Genomic DNA, 21,046 nt, shown 5'->3' with positions numbered 1-21,046 from the left:
ACACTGGTAGTGCCTACTTAACACTGGTACATCATTAAGTAAGGAATGCCTACTGCACTCGTTCATGGGGAGAAAAGGGTAGAGGGCTATCTCTGGGGACTCTAGAAGAAATTTAGGTTCATTTAGCATCACATCAAAAGGAATTAAAATGAGGGGTGCAAGTTTTTGTTTTGTTTTTACATCCATCTATCTAGCTAGCTAGCTAGCTCAGGATTTTCCCTGCAAGCAGTGAGTCAGTAGGCTGGGTTTTGGGCAGAAGAAATAAGTGATTGGTAGTAAGATGGACTGAATTAAGCTGATGCTAAATTAGAAACAAAACTAGTTTAAAAACAAATCAGCTAGTCTATGTTAGCATCTACTCATTTATGCATTCAAGCTAATTTTTTTAAATAGCAAAAATACAAATGTTCAAACATCTCACATTCCACAGGAAGACAACTTTTCGTGACAAGATTGCCATCTTTAGGAACTTGTCTCCTTACAGAGATCATCTCTGTCTTGGTCTTTGTCCTCTTTCTTGACTATTATTGTTACTGTTTTATTATTGAGTACCAGCTGAGTATTAAACATAGCTGACTCCTTCTCTACCCTAGAAACTTGCATTATAAGCCTGTAGGCAAAACAATTGGAAGATTAAAAAACACCCAAAAGAAGGGGTAGCTGCACCTCATAGGGTTAGGTAATATGCATGGGAATATGCATATTTTTAACAATAATTCAGAAAAATTACACTAGTAATTACTAATTAGTAGTAATTAGGGTTTCAGTTCATCTTTATCCATTACCCAACTTTATCAGTGTTTCAAAGGCCTCAGGGTCAGATTAGAGTCAGTTCTGGCCAAGTTATTGGTACTTTGAATATCAAGATTTGTCTTGATATCAGGCTGGCCAAGTTATTGGTACTTTGAATATCAAGATTTGTCTTGATATCAGGCTTTGTCCAGTCCCTCCAGCCCTCTTCAAATACACCTCAATAGGAGAAAGTGGTGTTAGTGACAGGTACTTCCCAGCTGCTCAACAGAATTTTATAATATAAAATTGTATTTATAAAGTGTCATGTGACAGTCTCTAGAATTCGTAGAATCACATAGAAGGTAAAAGTAAAAAAGATTTACTCCTTTTTTGTGGGAAGTTTAGCTTCCAAATGTGTGTACCAAGAAACTAGATGAAAACAGTGGACCTCTCAAATTTTCTCTTTCCTTGAATAGATGAAAATAAGTCATAGCTGATTTTTTTCTGGTAGTACTGGAGAAGATAGCACCAAAGTTCTTACTACTATAAATCTTTGAACTTTCATAGTCATAGACTGATTTGTAGTCAAAGAACAGAAATTGGGGGATCTGGGCACATGCTTTTTGAAAAGTAGCTCCTTTCTCTTGGATGTCTTAACGGTGCTTTTTTCTGTGTTTTGTCTCACCTTAATAGTACTCCCTTATTCTGTGCTATACTCAACTGATACTTAATTGTAATATTTAAAAAATCATCCCCAGTATGCGCCCCCCCCTTAAAAAATCAACAAATGACTGGGAGTGTGGTTCAAGTGGTAGAGTGCCTGCTTAGCAATTGAGAGGCCCCAAGTTCAAACCCCAAAAAATTAAGCTTAAAAGCAATGAATCATAATGTTGTTGAACTCTAAAATATTCAAACAGATGATAAAAGGGAAAGATTATCTATTGAGGATTATTTGTAAGTTCCACTGAGAGCTGAAAAATGCCTAAGTAAAGATGATATAGTTTAGTTGGGGAGGTAGGACAGGTCTTGTTAATGGAGAAGCTAAAACAAGGAAGTGGTATTATGGCAAGTACCAGGCTTAAAGGATGACAGTGTATTTATTGATGGTATGCTGGGTTTTGCTGACTAGCTACCTCTTGTAATTTAGCTCCTGGTGATGTCCTTCCAGTAAATAGTGCAGTAGAAGTAGAGTTTAACAAACATGGATGGTCACTACAGTTTTTCAGGTGAACCTAGAAGTGGTTTATGAGTTTCTGGACTGCTGACCCTCATGTGTGCCTTTTGGAAAGAGATCTGAAAGATGAGCTTTCAGAGGTTTTCATGGGGGTTGAGAAGAGAAAGCTTTGACTTCTGTCTGTGGGGGCCCATGTAAAGCTGAAAAGACATGTTTTGACTTTTCTTATTATTAAAAGAAACAGAATTTCAAATGAAGATACATGGCTCTTTTTTGTGCTGTGGGAGCACTTTTTTTTTTTTAATCAACCTACAAATAGTAGGAAACTTTTGTGGATGGATTTTTTTCAAATATGAGAGTATCTAAACCCAAGATTAAGTCCATGATATGACAGATGGTACAAAGTTAGGGCAACAACACAGAACATAAAGAATAAAGCTGATTTTATATAAATTAAATACTGTCATTCACAGAAATCCAGAGAGTTAGCAGGAGTGGGAAGAAAAATGGGATGAGAAGTCATAAATCGTATTCTAAGAGCAAAGGACAAGCAGAGTTACTGAGCAGAGCTGTATCCTAGAGAAATTGTTGATCATATTTGGATAAGAGGATTGTATGTGAGCAGAGAGAGAAGCTTGTTTTCATTTACATTCTTGACCTAGAATCTGTCTCCTACCTTTACTCCAGAGACAGTTGGGTCTTTGTATACATAGAAAGTAGCAGAAACTTATCTTTGTGGTAAGGTACTCTTATTGGAGAGCCAAAGTAGAATCTTTAAGTGTAACAACCATTGGGGACAGGATAACATAATTATTAAGAGCAAAATCTCTATGCTAAGCTTCCTGAGTTCAAATTCCAACTCTTGTACTTACTAGCTGAGCATTTGGGTAGTTGTCTTACCCTGTGCCTCCATTTCCTCATTCATGAAATACAAGTAGTAATAGTACCTACCTCTCACAGACTTAATAAAACTGAAAGGTAGTAGATGGAAACACATTTAGAAAATTATACAGAGGAAGTACTTTGTGTTAGCAGTCATTATTGCAATTACTACCGAAGCTTGCCTTCAGGATTTCTTTTGTCATAACCACCTGCTTTGATGAATGATCTTTAAAAAAGAAGTCAGACAAAAGGTGAATTGTAGGGCATCCATGTATATGTCCACATATATGACATTCTTGAGATAGCAAAATTATGGAAATGGAAAACAGCTTAGTGTTGCCAAGGACTAAACAGGGAAGGAGGGAAGCAGGCAAGCAGGCATGCTATAAAAGGGCCAGATGAGTTAGGTATGGTACTGTATACCTGTAATTCCAACACTCATCAAGCTGAGGCAGAAGGATCATGATTTCAAGGACAGCTTGGTCTACATAGTGAGACCCTGTCTAAAAAAGGTGTGTGTGGGGATGGGCAATACGAAGGATTTGAGTGGTGATAGAAGTGGTGCATATCTTAATGCTATCCACATCAGTCCTGGTTATGATACTGTACTAGAGTTTTGTGAGATGTTATAATTGGGGGAAGCTGTGTGAAGGATACATAAGATGTTTCTGTATTGTTTCTTAAAAGTACATGTAAACCTACTGTTATCTCAAAATAGAACATTAACAAGAAGAAGAAAATGGGCTAGCAATATTTCTGATAGAGAAAAATTGTCAGTGAAAGCCACGTGTATATTTCTGAGTAGGGCTGCCTAGCAAGCTGGAGACCCTGAGTTCAAACCCCAGTCTTGGGGGACAGTCTTGTCTGGGTAGACAGACTAATATTATTTAGACTAAGAAACATTACGGAAAACTGTTAGCTGATCATTGACATTTTAGTGAGATGTCCTTGAACTTGGGGTGAGGGTGGAGTTGGGAGGAACAGCTAGGGAAAGATAAACAGCACTTTTATGTCCCTAAAAAATTGTCTAACTGATGTTCTTCATGTGCCTTTGTTTCCCAAACTGAAATGGTCTATTTTAGCTGATGAGATTAAGGTAAATGAGCAGCAATTTACATACAAATGATACTCTAAAAGAATATCATCATTTGGTTATTTCAGATAACCAAAAATAATGTGCAGATGACATGTAAACTAAAGATCATCTGCCTTTCTATATATAATTTAGGTCTTAAGTTCAAGAGGCTCCTTTTCTGACCTTTCCCTCTTTCTCTTAATCAACCCCCCTCCATCTAGCACTTCCACTTGTGTGTTCATAGCACTTCATGTATTAATATTTCACTATTGTGCTATAGGTATGTGTATACTCATCCTCCTGGATTGTGGCCTTCTTAGGGTGATAGATTACTGCCTTACTCAGGTTTGATTTGCCAGTTCGAAGCCCAGGGCTTCACACACAGTAGGCACTTGAGAAATAATGAAATGTTGACTATTGTCATGGCCCTGAACAGAGTGGCCATTATATAAATTTAACAGCTCAAATAAACTGGGAGTATTATTATACTAAATAAGATGATTATTTTTGCAAATAAACCTTTTTAGGCTCTTCCTGTTATGTAAAATTTTTCCTTGGGTTTAAAACAAGAAACTTGAATAGTTTAGCAATGAAGCTATGTCATATAACAACCATTAGCAACAGTGTAGAGTTAGTAGTCAAGATAGGAAGGGCAATCAGAAAAAGGCCAGAAGGCCATGGGAAAGGAGATAGAAGAGTGACTTGTGTGGTCCTCTGGATCATCTTTAGTCATAGTGAATGCTATCAAACTAAAAGAAATCCTGAAGTAAAGTAGTACCTAGTAGTTACCTCATTTCCTAGTGTTCACTCCTTGCTAAGGCACAGATGAACCCTATCCTCATGTCTAGTATGTGTTGAGAAAGCAGAAGCAGTTGGAGGAAGAGCACTCCTTCCCCCCACTCCCCCAAGCTGTAGGAAAACTAGGGCTCATAACACAGTACCTCCTCTTCTTCACCTGCTGGTAGTTGGAATATGTGGGTTTGTCAGGCACCTGCTGTAAAGTAATAGGGTTCTAGTTGTGAACATACAACAGATGAGGTATACAATTAAAAATTCCTTCCTTAAAAGTTAAATGATACTATGAATAGATTGGTAGAATGAATACAGGATGTGGTACATCCCACAGGAAAATACCAAGACTATTTAAAAAGTCCATATTATATAAATGAATGAACAATTTGAGAGACATGCTATTCTAGACTAGGAGATTTAGACATAGAGCCAAATGTGATAATGAAACTTGATTGGACGTGCCTTTGAAAACAGTTAAAATTTGAGTATGGGTTGAATATTAGATGGCTTTGAAGCCTTATTCTTAATTTTCTTGTGATATTTTGGTCATGTCAAGAAATGATCCTATTATTAGATATGTGTGTATATATATGTTCTGGGATAAAGTATTTTGGTATTTGCAATTTATTTTCAGATGGGGTTATAAATATGAAGGAGAAAGTTTAAAGAATGGAAAACAGTAACATTTTTTGAACATGAATGGAGTGTATACTGGTGTTTATTATGTTCTCTACGTTTAAAATTTTTCCTGAAAAAAGTTGATTTAAGACTGAATGCTGTCCTTCTAAGGCTGAGAATAAGGAAAGGATGTCCTCTGAACACTGGGTTCCCCTACTTGAGCCTTTATAGAATTCACAGTCACTTATTTCTGGTATCAAAGTGTACCACCAGGAATGGCTTCCTGGTTTCTGTATACCAGGACTGGAGGGAAAGATGGACTGTGAGGAAGTTAGAGAACTAATCCCAGTCTTAGAACATACTTCTTGGGGGGGGGGTACTGGCCTCTGGAAGGGCATAGTTGACATGCCTTATGACTTCTGTGTTCTCGTGTTCTAATTTAAGCTGCCCTCAGTCAAGAGACCTCTACAGGCTAGAGGTGTAGTCCAATGGTAGAGCACTTTTTTTTTTTTTTTTTTAGCATGCTCAAGATCCTGGATTTGATTCCCAGCATTAAGGGGGTAGAGGAGGTGGGGGAAATCCTCCACAGAAGCACTTCTACATTGCTGTCATGAGAGCCTAATCGAGTTAGATTGATAGCAACTATCCCCAAGAAAATTTCTGATGCCTAAGTGTTTTGAGCATATTGAGAACAACAGACTTCAGTGCATTCTCAAGATAGCAACCCTGCTGGATCCTCTCCTCCCATTTTCCTATATTGTATTCCCAGCAGGGAGAAGAGTCAGAGGTCTATTTTCAGATGTTAAGGAAGGATGAGCACACCCTCAGGTACCTCTAATAGCAAAGGAAAAAGCCAGAGGAAATAACTTGGCAGCGGACTGGCGGAAAAGAGGGGAACTGATGCGTAGGAATTATTGTGAACAACTGACTTCTCCGTTATGGTCTAAGAAGCATCTAGATGTATTTCAATCTAGATTCATCTCTGTGTCAAATGACGATGATGCAATTCTCTACAGAATTTTAATCATCAGCCTGTTAAGTCATCCTCTGTTCATAAAATGGGCTAACAGACTTGTTATTCCAAAATTATTCTAGGGTTATTAGGAAAATCAGCCAAACAACTGCAATTTTTTTTTTAAGTGAGTAATGGAGTTTTCTGTCCCAAAGTCTTTTGTGGCACACAGAGTAAAATGCCAAGAGAGGATGAATCTAATCCCTCCATATACTCCAAGAGCTAAGCATAGGAAGAAACACAGAAAGAAAGAACCTGTAAAACAGGCTTTTTTTTCAAGTCTCTTTTTACCATTTTCTTCCAGTGAGAGTGTGGTATTTTTCATGGACAAGTTTTAGCAGCCTAAGCTCCTTTTAAATGGTGGAAGAAGAGACAGCAGTGATATGTGAGGGTTCATTAATTATTGCTCTTACTGATGTTTGCACAGGATGTTGGGATCATAAATGTCAGTCTGTCAAGAGACTGTGATAGGTTCTAAAAAACTGATTGAGTACCTCAAAAGCTGTCATAGAGCCTGAGATTAAACAGATTCATCTTTCTTTCGTAGACGTAAGGGAAGGTATGGGTGAAGGGAATAGAAGGCTTTCTTCTCTTTGTTGCCAGTTTTCTTCTCCCACTCTCCTGTTCCACATTGAGTGCTGACTGGTACAGAGGCTTAAGAGCCCACCTGAGATGTCAGCAGGACACAGTCATGGTTAGCGGCCTGGAGTTTGTGCAGGCTGCCAGTTGCACACTGACAGGAGATTGAGAGAGCTTGGGCTTCAACCCTGACAGGACTGACACAATTTATTTGGAAATTTTCAGGAGAGAACATGAGTAATAAAGACAAGAACAGTGACAGTAAGGAACAAATGTGAATTTCTGTCAGAGACAAAAACCGAATTTTAGAAGAAGTATCCCTGTTGTTTCAAGTGATGCTTTCCAGTTAAAATGAAAGTCTTAGCACTACTTTCTACAGTTGGCTAGGAAAGTACAATTAGGAGAATTTCTCTCTTCAGAAGATTATATTTGTAAAGTCATTGTACTTGTCTTCTCTGTCACAAGTTAAGCAAGTGGTTACCTTTAGATCAAGAAAGCTGACATAGGTAAAAGTACTTAAGATTTTCCTTAGAAGATTTAATATCTTTGTCATTCTGTTAAACCTTGGCAGAGAGGGAGGGGGTCTGCTGAGTACCAAGATCTATGAATCTGGCATGGGAGTGCAGCAGCTCTGCGTGGTATACCCAGACTAGATTATGTTCTCAAGAGAAAGCATACTGGAAAAAATCTGCTTCGTTGGCTCTTCATGAAGGACCTTAATTAGCAATCACTCTTAACTCCTGGGGTGGGGACAGTTCTAGCTTGCCACCACAGCTCCTCCTGCTGCTAATGAGCATGATGCTTGCAAGGACTTGTTTCTTCTGACAGTTACAGCTGCATGTGAGAGTCATTTCTGTTCACCTTTCTTTCCACGTTTAACCCTTACTACCTAAGTTCAGAGTATGCAAGTAGGTTGATGAGGTGTATTCTGTCATTGTTCAGGAAATTAAAATGCTTCATGGTAACAGAAGTGATATTTGTAAGCAAAAACTGGATAAAGTTGAATTTATTCTAATTTGAACAGTAGATGGTTTCTCATGTTTGGATCTTTTCTGATTGTCGTTTTCTAATTGGCATTAAATTTATAAATCAATAGTTGAATTATGTAGTTCATTATTACATAAATAGAATCCTTGCTCTGGACATCTGTTTTTCTTATTTAGGCAACTCACGCCTTGGCACAAGGTTCCATTAAGTATTTGGCAAAGGAGATGTAAATTTCACGCAGACATGATGATGATCCTATAGAGTGTTTCACTAACTTCTAATTAAAACACTAAGTTGACTTGTGAGAAAAAGCCAAAGAATGGTTTGCTTCACCAAGAAGTTACACTTAACACAACCACCTTCCTGAATGGCAGCACAGAGGGTGGTAAACAGTTTTGGGAGCCAAATTCCCCTCCCTTTTCGTGTTAGGGACCAGTTGAGAGCACAGAGATTTCTTTATTCCAAAGCTTAAAAGTTGTGGATCTCTTAATGTCTGGGAATAGTTCCTTGATTCTAAGAAAGAACGCATTCTCTGAGACATTTTGTCTGTGTTGTACAGAATCATGTAGGACTGCTTCTTGAAGCTTAGACTTTGTATACATGGGTGCCTTTGGTCGTAGACTTGTACAGATGGTAAGGGCATTGACTCTCTGGAACAAGTAGGGTTCTGTTGTACCTTTGATGATGGTCAGTAAGGTGCAGTCAGAAGCTGTTGGCAGCAATAGAAACCTCCCTTAGTATCGATTATTTCAGGAATATCCCTTGCCTACCACCTACCAGAACATGTAATGCAGCAGTCTTGATATTCATGTAGAATAGATAAGGAAAATCTCAGCACAGGACCATGTGGGTTTATTCTTTGGTGCTGTTACTAATATTCATTGGTCAGATAAGGTCTAATTAGAGAGAATCAGGAAAAGAGGTCAAGACTGGACCAGCCTCTTAACTTTTGGGGATCCCATCAAAGAAGGTTGCGTGGTGATGACTGGTGGTGATTATGATTATATGAATATGAATTTTTTCCCTATCATACAAATCATACAAAAAAACCTTTGCACAATATCACTCCCTTGCTTACTTGGAAATACCTGTAATAGCACTGCCACACTGAAGGGTTCCCTCGCCCACCGCCAGCTTTATTCCCTCCTGCAATTGTCTTCTCTTTGCAGTGAAGGCTTGCTTATAAATGAAAGTGGATGCTCTGAACGTAGGCAGCACACTTGACAGTTTGGGCCAGACTTGTGGAAAAAGCTCTGAATGTGAACTTTGTATTTGCAAACACACGTTCATTTCTGAGGTGTGAATAACAGAGGCTCACAGTCTTGAGTGGGCTTCTTTTACATTGTAGGTGTGCTAGCATCATGCCAGGACCCTCCAGATTTTAACAATATTAATAAAAAGTTTTCACCTGCCTCCATCTTTTGTAGAGCCCCACTTTTACTCCAGATTGGAGGATAATTTCTTATAAGGATGTTTCAAATTTAGGCCCTACCTCAGAACAGACTCTCTTTAATTAGTTAAAGGCTTTTATTCTAGAATTTTTTTCTTGTTACGTAAAAAAACAAACATACATGGTTGGGTAGGTTTATTGATACAAATAATAACATTGCTGGTTTGTGAAAAATGACCCCCAGGAGAGCAGTGTGACGAATATGAGACGATCCTTTGGACTAGCTGCTTTGTAATGATTTACATTTAGATTGTGGCTTGTTGCTCTTGTAGAGGAAGGGGGACTGGGTCTGGCACGTCTGGCTGCCTCAGTCGCCACACCAACTGGGTCCAGACAGCTTCTTCGCTCAGCAAAGCTGGGAAATAGGCTGAACTTGCTTTCAATTGTTTTCATCAAAGGTCTTATTTAGTTGGTTTGTACTGGGGGAAAATGCCATGTGGAACTGGAAGAATTAAATGAGATGAAAAATGAAGTTTGCAATTGCTAAGAATTGTACAGGACCTCTATCTGCCAGTGCACGAAGCAGGGGGGCTGGGGCTGTGAGTTAACTGTCTCCCTACCACCACACAGACACAGACACACACAGACACGCACGTGCGCGCACACACACATCACACACAGACAGATAGACACACACACACACACACACACACACACCAGCACTGTTGGAGCCAGTGGATGGTCTTGGGTGAAGTACACCATCCTCCTCACATAGAGAGAGGCTGGGGAAAGGTGTACAGACACCCTTCACTAAAATACATCAACATGCTGCAGCTTCTCTTTCATGCCACTTTAAGTAGAAAACCAGGACTCTAAGACAAAGACTCATTCATTAAATAATTTATCGAGTAGTAGGCATAGGGCACATCAGTGGACAAAGTAGGTGAAATTTCCTGCCCTCCCAGAGTTTACATTCTCCTAGGAGATGTTAAGGGATGTGTTAGTCATTTTTATTGTTACTGTGACCAAATACCTGACAAAAGCAACTTAAAGAGGGAAGAATTTTTTTCGCTCATGGTTTCAGATGTTTTAGTCCATCATGGTGGGGAGGGTGTGGTGGAACAGAGAAACTCACATCATGGTGAACAGGAAGCAGAGGTGGCCATAACAGACAGGAAGGGAGCCGGCAAGATATAGCCCCTGTGGATGTACGCACAGTAACTTACTTCCTCCAACCAGGGACTGCCTCCCAATAGTCTATTCAGACTTTGAATCCATCAGTGGATTAGCTTATTGATTAGGTCAGAGCCATCATGGTCTAATCATATCTGGGAATGCTTTCAGACACACCCAGAGGTGCACTTTACTTAATCTCCTAGGTGTTCCTCAATCCAATCAGGTTGATGATCTAGTTTAGCTATCATAAGAGATGAGTGCTTTGAGGAATATAAGGCAAGAAAGGAGGGGAGTGATCTAGATAGGGTGATCTAGGAAGAAGACTTCATGGAATATTTGCCTGGAGCAAAGAATTAAAGGAAATGAAATCCATGAAGATCTGGGTGAATATTGGTTCACACAGAGAGAACAGAAAGTTATAGATGGAGCAAAGGGAGAAAGCAGCAAGAAATGCTGTGAAGAGTGATGTGAGGAGGGCAAATCCTGTAGGGTCCTGTGGGGGTCAGAATATTTGGTCTTTTACTCTGAGAAAGGGAGCTATTAGCAGGTTTTGGGCAGAGAGGTGTTATGATTCTAACTTGGAATTATTTGGCTCCTATGTGGGAAATAGACTGTAAAGGCAAAGGAGTGAGGAGGGAGTCCACTCAAGAGACTCCTTTTGTATTAGGCTGAAGGAGATGTTTATGGCTTAAACCATGGCCAGGTGGTGGAGAGGTAAGAAATTGTGGGGTCTGGATTATCTTGAAGGCCATTTAGGAGTGTTCCTTTCAGAGGCAGCTTAAGACAAACCATTTTGCATCCTTGGCAAGAGATGTATCCTCAGCATGCATTGGCAGCTATCACAGAGCCCCCAGGTGCTGCCCCTTTTGAAAGCAAGAGTTATTTACAACCTGCCTGCAACATGAACTTTACAGCATTTTAGTTACTGTTTTGAGGTTATGTAAGGCACAAATTATCACACACTATATCTCTCTCCACGTGCACAGCTCCTAGGTTTGTGCTGTCAAGTGCTGCCTCTCTTACCACCCCAAAGAGGAGGCTAGGACAGCTTGTGTGAACAAGTAGAGATAGTTCTTCACTGTGAATAAAGCTTGGCTTATTCAATTGGAGCCCAATTCTTGTGTGTTTAGGAATGGAAACATGAGTAAATTTTGCTGGAAAAGATTGCTAGTCATGCATAAAGCACTGGTGTGGGGTATGGAATTATCTAAGCATAGTAATAAGATACATTAGGATCTTGGTGTGATGGAACAGCATTGAGGAGGCTGAGGCAGAAGGATTGTGAGTTTGAGACTAGCCTGAGCTACACAGTGAGTTTCCATGGGGCTACATAGCAAGACCTTATCCCCCAAAATCAAATAAGCAAACAAGACAACATTAGATAGTCTCTTCTCTAAAGAATTACAGTCTAGTCGAGGACAAATACCCAAGAGGTAAATAGTCTATACAAGTAGTGAATATCTGGGGTCCAGGGAAGGGGAAATACCAACAAAGAGAGGATTCCGTTTCCAGCCAGAATGGTCTCTTCATGGAAACTTAGCTATTTTTAAAAACAACAACTTAGAACTTTTACTGATCCATCTCCTCCGTCCTCTCCAGCTCAGGTCTTGCTTATAGAAGTCAACCCTAAAGGTACATGCTTGTCACAGTTATTGCAGTGCAAACTAGGTAAGTAAAATTACTTCTCTTGCTTATGTGGGTCCAGTTCCTTCCTACATGGACAGTAGCCTAGCCAGAAGAATGTTGGCAGGAAATAATCAGGTGTGCTTGCCAGGCCGAGATCTAACAACCTGATCCCCAAATGTGTTGTTTTGGTCAGATTCACAGTCTGAGAATGAGGCTTCACCAGTGAAGCGGCCACGACTACTGGAGAGGACTGAACGGCCTGAGGAAGCCAGCCGGTCAAAACAAAAGAGTCGACGTCGGTGCTTCCAGTGCCAAACCAAACTGGAGCTGGTGCAGCAGGAATTGGGATCATGTCGCTGTGGTAAGTGTCTCCCCCCATGGCCTGATGGAAACTGTCCTTAACACTCCAGCATAGATTTGGAAATTGTCCCCAAGAAGCTGAAATCTTTCATTACTTTCCCGTGAACCTCTCTGCAAGCTCTGGAGTTAGAGGTGGAGCACCCAGGAGCACAGGGTTCTTGTTTCTAATCATCCTTCATTTTTTCTACACATACAAAAAAGACAGAGCATCCCCAATTGCTTTTAGACCTACTGAGTTACACTGTCACTGCTTACTGCTTTCAAGCCTACTGCTTGCTACATTGAATCCTCCCCATTCCTGATGTTAGAAATTAACCAAACCAGGGCTGGTGGAGTGGCTTAAGTGTTAGAGCACCTGCCTAACAAGTGTGAGGCCCTAAATTCAAACCCAGTACTGCCAAAAAAACAAAAAACCTAGAATTCTGTAGTATGTTCCATAAAATTCAGATATTAAATTAATTTTAAATGAGCTTCCTTTTATATTAAGTTTGATTAGAAATTTTTCTTTTTCAAACCTCATTTCATCCAATTAGTTAACACCTCAAGGTAGCTTTAAAGTATTCTTTCCTTCTTAATTCTCCCAAGTAATACTGCACAGGAGGGCTTTTTTTAAAACTTTAGACCTGTGCACACTGGAACAAAACTTAGGCTAGTTCTTCCTCTCCTCCTGACCACATATATCATGTCACATAGGGGTAAAATTGTGTAGCTGCATTATTTTAGACCAACTTACAGTTTTACTGGCCTTATTTTTGTCCTAATTTTAGAGCATGATATAAAAGTGGTCTGTGCGGCAGAGCTGTCATGAGGCAGACTTAGAACCTGGCTTTAACCTCTGAAACTTCTGTGTCTTTCATCCCAAGAAGTTAGCTTTAGGAGGCCTCTTTCACCTCTGTGACAGCCATGGGCATTCTACAAGTACTATTGCTGGCAGAGAAACTAAATAATGCACTCTGCAGTTATAAATTTGCACTCCCTGGAAGGTATCTGTCTTCCAAAGAGACAGCTTTTGCTGCTCCTGTCCCTTAATTGGAAATGGGAAGACAGGGAAGGTGGACTCACTTCTCATGGAAACTAAGTTGTAATGCCTGATCCTGGTATGACCAGGTATCTGTTCCACATTCTGGTGTCTCTGCTGCCACAAGGTTAGAAGTGTGTATTGAACTGCAGGAACAGGAAGCAGATTGCGGGGAGGGGTGTCCAGAGAAGTACTTACTCTTTAGGGCATTTAGTTAAGCTAGTAAATTTCTTGTGGAAAAGTGTAAAGAAGAGGATTAAGATAAGTGGTGGGAGCAGAGGCTGTCAACAGAGTTTTTAGACTTCTGTTGTGTTCATGTATGTTATATCCAGATGAGGCCAGAGCTTTATTCTTAGCTCGGCCCTAAGATAGTTTAAAATTCTTGATGAGACAGTGTAGGGATACTGTGGCTAACTAAGGAAGCTCTGGGGTCTTTTGGCTAGCCATCTTTGGTCCCATATTGAAGGATCTGTCTAATTCTCTGAGATCTGCACATCCTTGCTTATGTGTTCATTGAGCTATTGGAGGGTTTCAGCTGTTCAGTTGTTAGCAGTGTTCTGAAGACTACCTGGCCTTTTTGCTTGTTGCCTTTATAACAGAGGCCTTTAATTGTTCCTCAGAATGGTGGAATTTTTCTTTACCTGTGTTCTTGTTTTCTTCTTGAAAGTAACCGAATCCTAGGTTTCGCCAGGATTTGACATAGCACATCAAGCATTTGGTCCATCAAGTGTGCTGTCTTGCCTCTGGCAGTGGCTCACGCTTCCTCTCCTTGTTAGGCCAGCAGCGGAAATTCACAATTTAGTGCTGTGATCCAGAGCTGGTGTAACCAGGTCTTCCAATTTACTCTTCAGCTTTGATGCAAACCATCTAATATCCTTAGGTCTTAGTACCAGCTAAGTAGTTGTTAGATGACTCTCTGTGCCCTCTCAGAAGCCAGCTTGACTATCCACTACCATGGTTACTGTGCTGTACTCTTCACCATCCTTAGAGACCCTGGGTCTCCAAATGCCTGTTGGGTCTACCACAGATGGGCATTGTTCTCAGCTATCTAATGTGTGGTTCCAAGAATCCACTGGGAGATCAGGCTTCTCAGCTAGAGAAGAAGGCCCGAGCTTTATGCAGCCCCTTCATATGGAGCCTCCTAGAGAACGGGAGTTTATTTCGCTCACTGAGAGTTCACACTGAAAACTAAGACAGCAGTCACACTTTAAATGACAGTGTCCTGACACAGCTTTCCTTTAAAAAAAAGATGAAGGGACAGCAGTGCAAACATACACCTCTGGGATTGTCTTTGACAAATAACTCTTGTGTTCCTTCCTCCTGTCTGTCTTCTTGGATCTCTCTAGGAAAGGGTGAGTTGTGTGGTTATTTCCTGAGAATCATGGAGTGTTGGAGAGACATTTAACTGGGTGGGAGCACAGTAATTTACTACTGAAAGTGAAGACTCAGGAAGGTAGCTTAAACTCAAACAGAATACTTTTTCACTGCAGAAAATTTTTTTTAATATATCTTCACAATCTTTTCTTCCATTCTCCTTCTACTCTGTACAGGTTATTAACTGCTGACAAGAAATTCACATCTCATAAATAATGCTTAAGAGCCATTGCTATATAAATTGAATGTGTTATGAATTGTGATGGGCCTTTTTGTAGCATTCCATGCCTAGAGCAGGAAGAACAGAGGATGTCATTTTCATTAATTTCTAATGAGGTGCCAATTAAAGGCAGGGAAGACGCTCCAAAGGGAAGAGTGGCCAAGCTCCCCTGAATCCTCCGCCCCGGGGCTGTCATCCAAACACTGCCAGCAAAGCCTTCTCTAAAAATTCCATTAAATTACAGTCTCATCGAGAGCACACACAGACACATTCAGCTTCCCTTTGATCTTCAAAAGAGCAATTTGTAAGGCAAGTTCTGAGCCTTCTCACATAGGGAACAGCTATAGGTGATAGGAATTGTTAATTGCCAAGACACTCCATGGGCTTTCAGTAAGGAGGTGAATTTTGAAGATGAATTCTCCTCTGCCTCACTGTGACTACATAACCTTTAACTCAACAGTACCAAAATAATACCCTTTTCCTGTGAAATCTTTCAGGATGCCAATTAGAAAAGGCATGTGGTGAGGCTGGGATGATATCCTGCATCCTAGAGAATCTTCAACAGTTTTCAGTTGTCAACATAGAAAATAATTGCATAAAACGAATTTATTTGTTTCATTTTCTACTCAGTAGGCAAATTGATCAGCTCATTCTCCTTGCAGGAGTCTTGTCTCTTGAAATGCCTCCTAGAAGATATTCTTCTGAAATCTGGCCATCCTCATCAAATCTGGGCCATGTCACAGCCACCTGAATGCTGTTTTCTCCAAGCAGATTGTGCATGATTCACAGCATGGCTTTTTAATCTCTGCACACTGCTTTTAGAACCATGGAATTAATTTTTAAATACTAGTCTAAGAGCTTTTAAGTTTTGCATATTTTCAGTTGGTGGTGACTTAACAGACTGTAAGAAGATATGTTCCCTTTTGGGGTAGTAGTGCTTTTATTAACCTCATGAGTAATCTGACCTTATTGTTTTCAAAATCAGTTTTTTATTCACTTTAGGAAATGAATGATGCTGTAGCTGGCCCTCTGGAAAAGTTTATCATCTCCACATGCCTCAGCGGCCATTTCTTCCCTAGCATTCACTGGCAAACCAGATTCAGCAAGCATTTTTTGAGATGGCTATGCACACAGAGTTTTGCTAGATTTTGTAGTGAACAGAGAAGCTCAAAATACAGAATCTAGGAACTTGTAGTCTAGGTTAAATGTGATGGACATCAGAATAACCTGGTGGGTGTGTCAGACATAGATTGCTGGGCCCCTCTCCCAGAGGTTCTGATTCAATGACACAAGTCCCAGATGATGCTGATACTGCTGGTCTGAGGGTCAAATTTTGAGAACTCTGCTTCTCATCAAAAATTTCCTCTAGATTTAGCATCTATTAATAACTCTTGAACCAATCTTTACTATAGTGGTTGCAAATTGAAGTTTATTGAGTTTTTGCATTGGCTAGGCAGGAGCTCTACCACTTGAGCCACATACTCAGCCCTGTTTGCTTTAGTTATTTTTTTAATAGAGTCTCATGTTTTTGCCTGGAGCTGGCCTCAGATTTTGTTTTTCCTACCTGTGTTCTTCCTCTGTGTAGGTGGGACCACAGGCATGCACCACCATGCCTGATTTTTTGGTTGAAATGAAGTCTTGCTAACTTTCTGCCTGGGCTGCCCTTAAAACCAAGATCCTCCCAATCTCCACTTCCCAAGTAGCTGGGATTACAGATGTGAGCCACTGCGCCTAACCAAAATGATGATTTATTTATTTTTTTAAATTCCAGCCCTACTTCCTTAGGCACCGTTTGGCATTTGGCATTCTTCTGTAAATGAGGACTCCTTTCCTCCCCTATTTAGTTTGTCTATTACTGTTGTGGACTTATTTTTTTCAGTGCTTTGCAGTTCAATACAATACTTAATTATTTTGTTGCTCAAGTGGTCCTGTATTTGACCAGGTTGAAGTTTCTTCAAGACTGGTGTCTGTGTCCTTGTGACATGTTCCTCCTCATATTGGGGGACAGGGAGGGAGCACTTACTAACTCTTTGGCATAACAAGATGTGTCTGGGATATATCTTGTGCTTGCTTTTCCCCAGTCCTGGAATCAGCCACTTCTCTAAGGATCCCTAAGAGGATTTTATTATGCTGGGATTTGCCAGGCTTGGGAGGAAGACATAAACATACATAAAGTAACTGCCATCCAGAGCAGACTGTCCTTAGAGTTTTTCCAAGTGCAAGCCATATGTTAAAAGGGTATTAGGAGAGAGATTAGTCCCAAGTAGAAGATTCTGGACAAGCTTGTACAGTTGAGGCTTGAAAGGAAGGGTAGTATTTAGATGTAGGAAAAAGAGAGTGCTTGGGCCCAGCTGGAGTGAACTCTGCAGCTGGATGGAACTTTGGCATCAAGTGAGGAGAAGCTGCTACAAAGGCAAGGAAGCATTCCAGGTTCCAGGTTGGGGAGTTTGCTTGTTGGCTTATGGTGAGAAACCATCAGTAATTTTGAATATGTTCAACGTGATCTTACTTGACTTTTTTTTTTTTAATTAAGCATGCAGAAAAGCCAAGGCTGTTGAATAGTTGTACGGAAATGATGTAATACAAATGTGAGCTGACTCACTAAGTGTTGACTAGTAACATACAGAAGAAAACTAAAAGTAAATGACGTGTGATGTTCTGGTGAGCCTTCTGGTTATCATTAAGGGAAAGCCCTTCTGGAGTAGCATTTTAGGGAAGGTCCAACTACAGGTGAGAGAGAGAAGGTCTGGGCTAGTCCCTGTGTAAATTCTTGAGGCCAAAAGTACCTGTACAACTTCAGGGTTTTCTGATGAATATTTGGCCGAAGGTGTAAGATGTACATAGAGAAAGGTAGTATTGATTTTTATGTGCTTGGCTCTGCCTTAAATTTTTATTGGTGGAGGGAAGAAATCAGATAAGACGTATATACTATCAGATACGGTGGCATTGCTTTCTTGATTTAATTCCAATTATTTGTTAATGGATGTGGCTTTACTTACTTAACTTTGAGGAATGGTTCATTTGCATAAATCAAACCTGTGTTTCATTTTGGGCATCAATAAGATGAGCTTTTGGAAGTCACAAAGATCACAAGGTCACAGAACTAACTGTGTGACCATACTAGTCTCACTGCAGCCCTACAAACCTACTACTCTTCCACCTAGATGCAAACACATGAAAGACCTGCCAGATCATCTGTCTGGTGGGTAAGCCACTGGGTGCATCGCCAGCATGGAGGGAGAATGGACCTCCTGTCGCTGAATGGCCATAACTGAATAGGTGCTTTTTCGACGAAACTGAAATGGGCCACCTCTCATAAGGTGTGGGCATGCTCTTGCCCATTCTGCTCTCCACAGCAGCCACTCACATCCTCTTCCTCATCTGCAAGCCTGCTCTTCACTCAGTGACTTAGGCTTTCCAGCACCCCTGTTCCTCCATTCCTAGCTACTGAAGAACTGTTACTGGAATATCAAGGTCAGGGTCCAGGTATAGGAATAACAGATTAGACTCAGGTTTGTCATCATGTATTCCTCATCAGAGACCTCACGAAATCTGGGTGACTTTTTAAATAAAACCTTTCTTCATCTGTGATACCCTCCCGAGATTGCTCAAAAGTTTTCTCTTCTGTAGAGCCCATGGTTGGTTTTTGTTGATATGTGACTCAGCATACTGAAATTCTGTCTACAAGGCTGTCCTTCCTCATAGACCTTGAGCACTACAGGGTGTAGGGAGTATCGTATTCTGCAGTTCTTAGCTCCAACTGCAGTACCTGCTATACAATGATGCTTAGTTAATTGTATGAATAGACTGGGAACTTTGCACTATCACAGTTGTGAAGGAATAAGAACAATTTCATTGGGCATCTACTGTATACTGGTGCCTACACTTGTGTTCTATCATTTGACCCTTATAAAAGTATTGTTGAACAAGGGCTCCTCCATTTTTACAGAGATGAAAGCTCAAGCTTCAAAGTTTAGTGACTCAGAAATGGTAAGGAAACACCATTGTTTGATGTGTTTGGGCTGGCCCATTGGGCATCCTGGACACTGACAAAACCACTGAAGCATGGGCATTCTATACCTTCAGTCTTAGAGTATTTAGTCCATTCCTTGACCACCTCCATGTTTTAGAGATGGCTCTGTACTGAGAACTGAATGGTAAAAACATGCGTGACCTACAGTGTGAGTCCCCCTTGTTTAGGTGTTGAGGAATCGTTATAGTGTACTCTTTCTAATTGTGTTCCAGCTAGCTACACACCACTTGTCACATCAAAATGAGATACTGCTAGAGGACAGAGTCTTGTCTCCTGCTCCACTGGGTAATATGAGACCCAGTGGCATTTGCTTCTTACTGACTAATGCATGTCCTCATTGTCTGTGAAATCCTACCTCCTCCTGGATACCTTATGCAGTTGACCCCTCCTGGGTGCCCTGATTTACCACACATTGCTGAATTGTATTGATTTTATTTGTAGTTCATTTCTCACTTTGCTTCTTGTGACCTTCAGCTGTTTTTCTCTCTGCATCTCCAGCTGTCTTTAAGAGCAGGAACTGGTAACCTTTTTTTGGTTGTTGTTTTGTTTATTTTCCTTCCAGCTTCTAGAATAGAGCTATGTAAACAGTGCACAGATGACCAGTAAATACTTTTGACTCCTTGAGCCTGATAGCTTCTTTCCCTTGCTGGACTGACAGCCCAACCCTGGAAGCTTGACTCCTTTATTTATTAGGTGAGATTTCTATAGCACCTTTCCTCTGAAAAGATCAATATCAATGAAGTTTCTTTCTGCTTCTGGAAAGTGCTTTTTACTTAAGCAGACCAAGGTCCTGATGAGATCATGTGACATCCCTTAAGTCCTCATTCCTAGGCTCTGGAGACACAGACTCCAATCAGGCCTTGCCTTTTATTCTCTTGTCACTAGCAAGGAGGCTGAATAAGGTTCTGTTGGTTTACACTGTAGTCAATGTTAGAAGATGAAAACTTGCATTGGAGACCATTGCCATTTTTTGGAAAGCAGGAATGGAGAAGGCTATCTCAGAATAAGACCACCATGCACAGAGTATTCCCTGGTTGTTGGCTCTCACATGGTTCCTGGTGTGAGGGGCACTAGAACTGTTCCGTCTCTGAGACCCAAAGCCATGCTGCTAAGGGAGCTAAGTCCCTGGAACAGGGACCCTCAAGGGGTGTGACAGGTAGTGCATTACCAGATACTAAAAAGAGATGTCAGACTTTCTTAACTAATTGGAAAAGAAACTACTACAGCCCCGATATGGGTAGATGAGACTGACTATAACATTGGAGCAGAGTTCAGGGGCAAAGAGCTGAGAAAAATGGATATGTCAGCCCTGTAGTTCATTGTCTAAAATAACTGGATCATCTGGCTTCTCTAGGGAATTGCCTTTTCTCCTTGTTTGTGCAGAAGTTATTCCTATCCCTGTTCATGGCTAGATGGAGCTTAGGAGGAAATCAGCACCTCTCCCAGGGACTTTGCAGACCAGAGAGATACACTCATGACAGCTGCTAGATGTGGATACTCACCAGCACCCCAGACCTGGCCTGCCCTCAAGCATGCACACCTTGAGAAACAAGAAAATGTAAAAGGAAATGTGTTGGAGAGAAAGGAAAAAGGAACAAAGTAGAGAAGGACCAGAAATGTGAGGAAGTAGGCTGATATGGAGGTGTGTAGTGGGGTGTGGTTGAGTGTATGTCACTTACCATGGGTGGAGAATGGCCACACTGCTAACCCCCAAGTCTGAGAAGGGCTGCTGCTTAGTCTCTTCTAAGATTTGAAGGGTGTTTTGTTTTCTCTGTTGTCACTGGTGACCTTGGGAGGTAGAGCCACCTATACCATCTAGTTTATTGCTGTATCCCATGGGATACAGTTAGGAGGGGATGATGGGAATGCATCTTTGTACTTGATCACAGGCTTCAACAACCATTATTATATGCCAAAATGTATAGTGCCTGGGAGGAGACAGGTAACACTGACCTTTGGGGACTCTGCTTCTGTAGCTGTTTTCTGGAAGCCTGCTTC

The 21,046-nt window shown here is 40.8% G+C and overlaps 1 protein-coding gene across 3 annotated transcripts in view; it reads left to right on the top strand.

Moving 5' to 3' along the window:
- Nucleotides 1-21,046, top strand: part of Zfand3 (zinc finger AN1-type containing 3) — a 313,724-nt gene that overhangs the window by 276,840 nt on the left and 15,838 nt on the right. For 2 of the 3 annotated variants that reach the window (XM_074082281.1, XM_074082283.1), the window contains 2 exons: nucleotides 12,017-12,085; nucleotides 12,237-12,404. In XM_074082281.1, the coding sequence (XP_073938382.1) occupies nucleotides 12,017-12,085; nucleotides 12,237-12,404 (237 nt within the window). The remainder of the gene's footprint in view (nucleotides 1-12,016; nucleotides 12,086-12,236; nucleotides 12,405-21,046) is intronic. The other variant, XM_074082282.1, reaches the window with a different exon arrangement.

This window comes from Castor canadensis, chromosome 8 (genome assembly GCF_047511655.1).
Source record: "Castor canadensis chromosome 8, mCasCan1.hap1v2, whole genome shotgun sequence".
In the NCBI taxonomy this organism is placed as follows: domain Eukaryota; kingdom Metazoa; phylum Chordata; class Mammalia; order Rodentia; family Castoridae; genus Castor; species Castor canadensis.
This window is presented reverse-complemented; position numbering and strand designations above follow the sequence as displayed.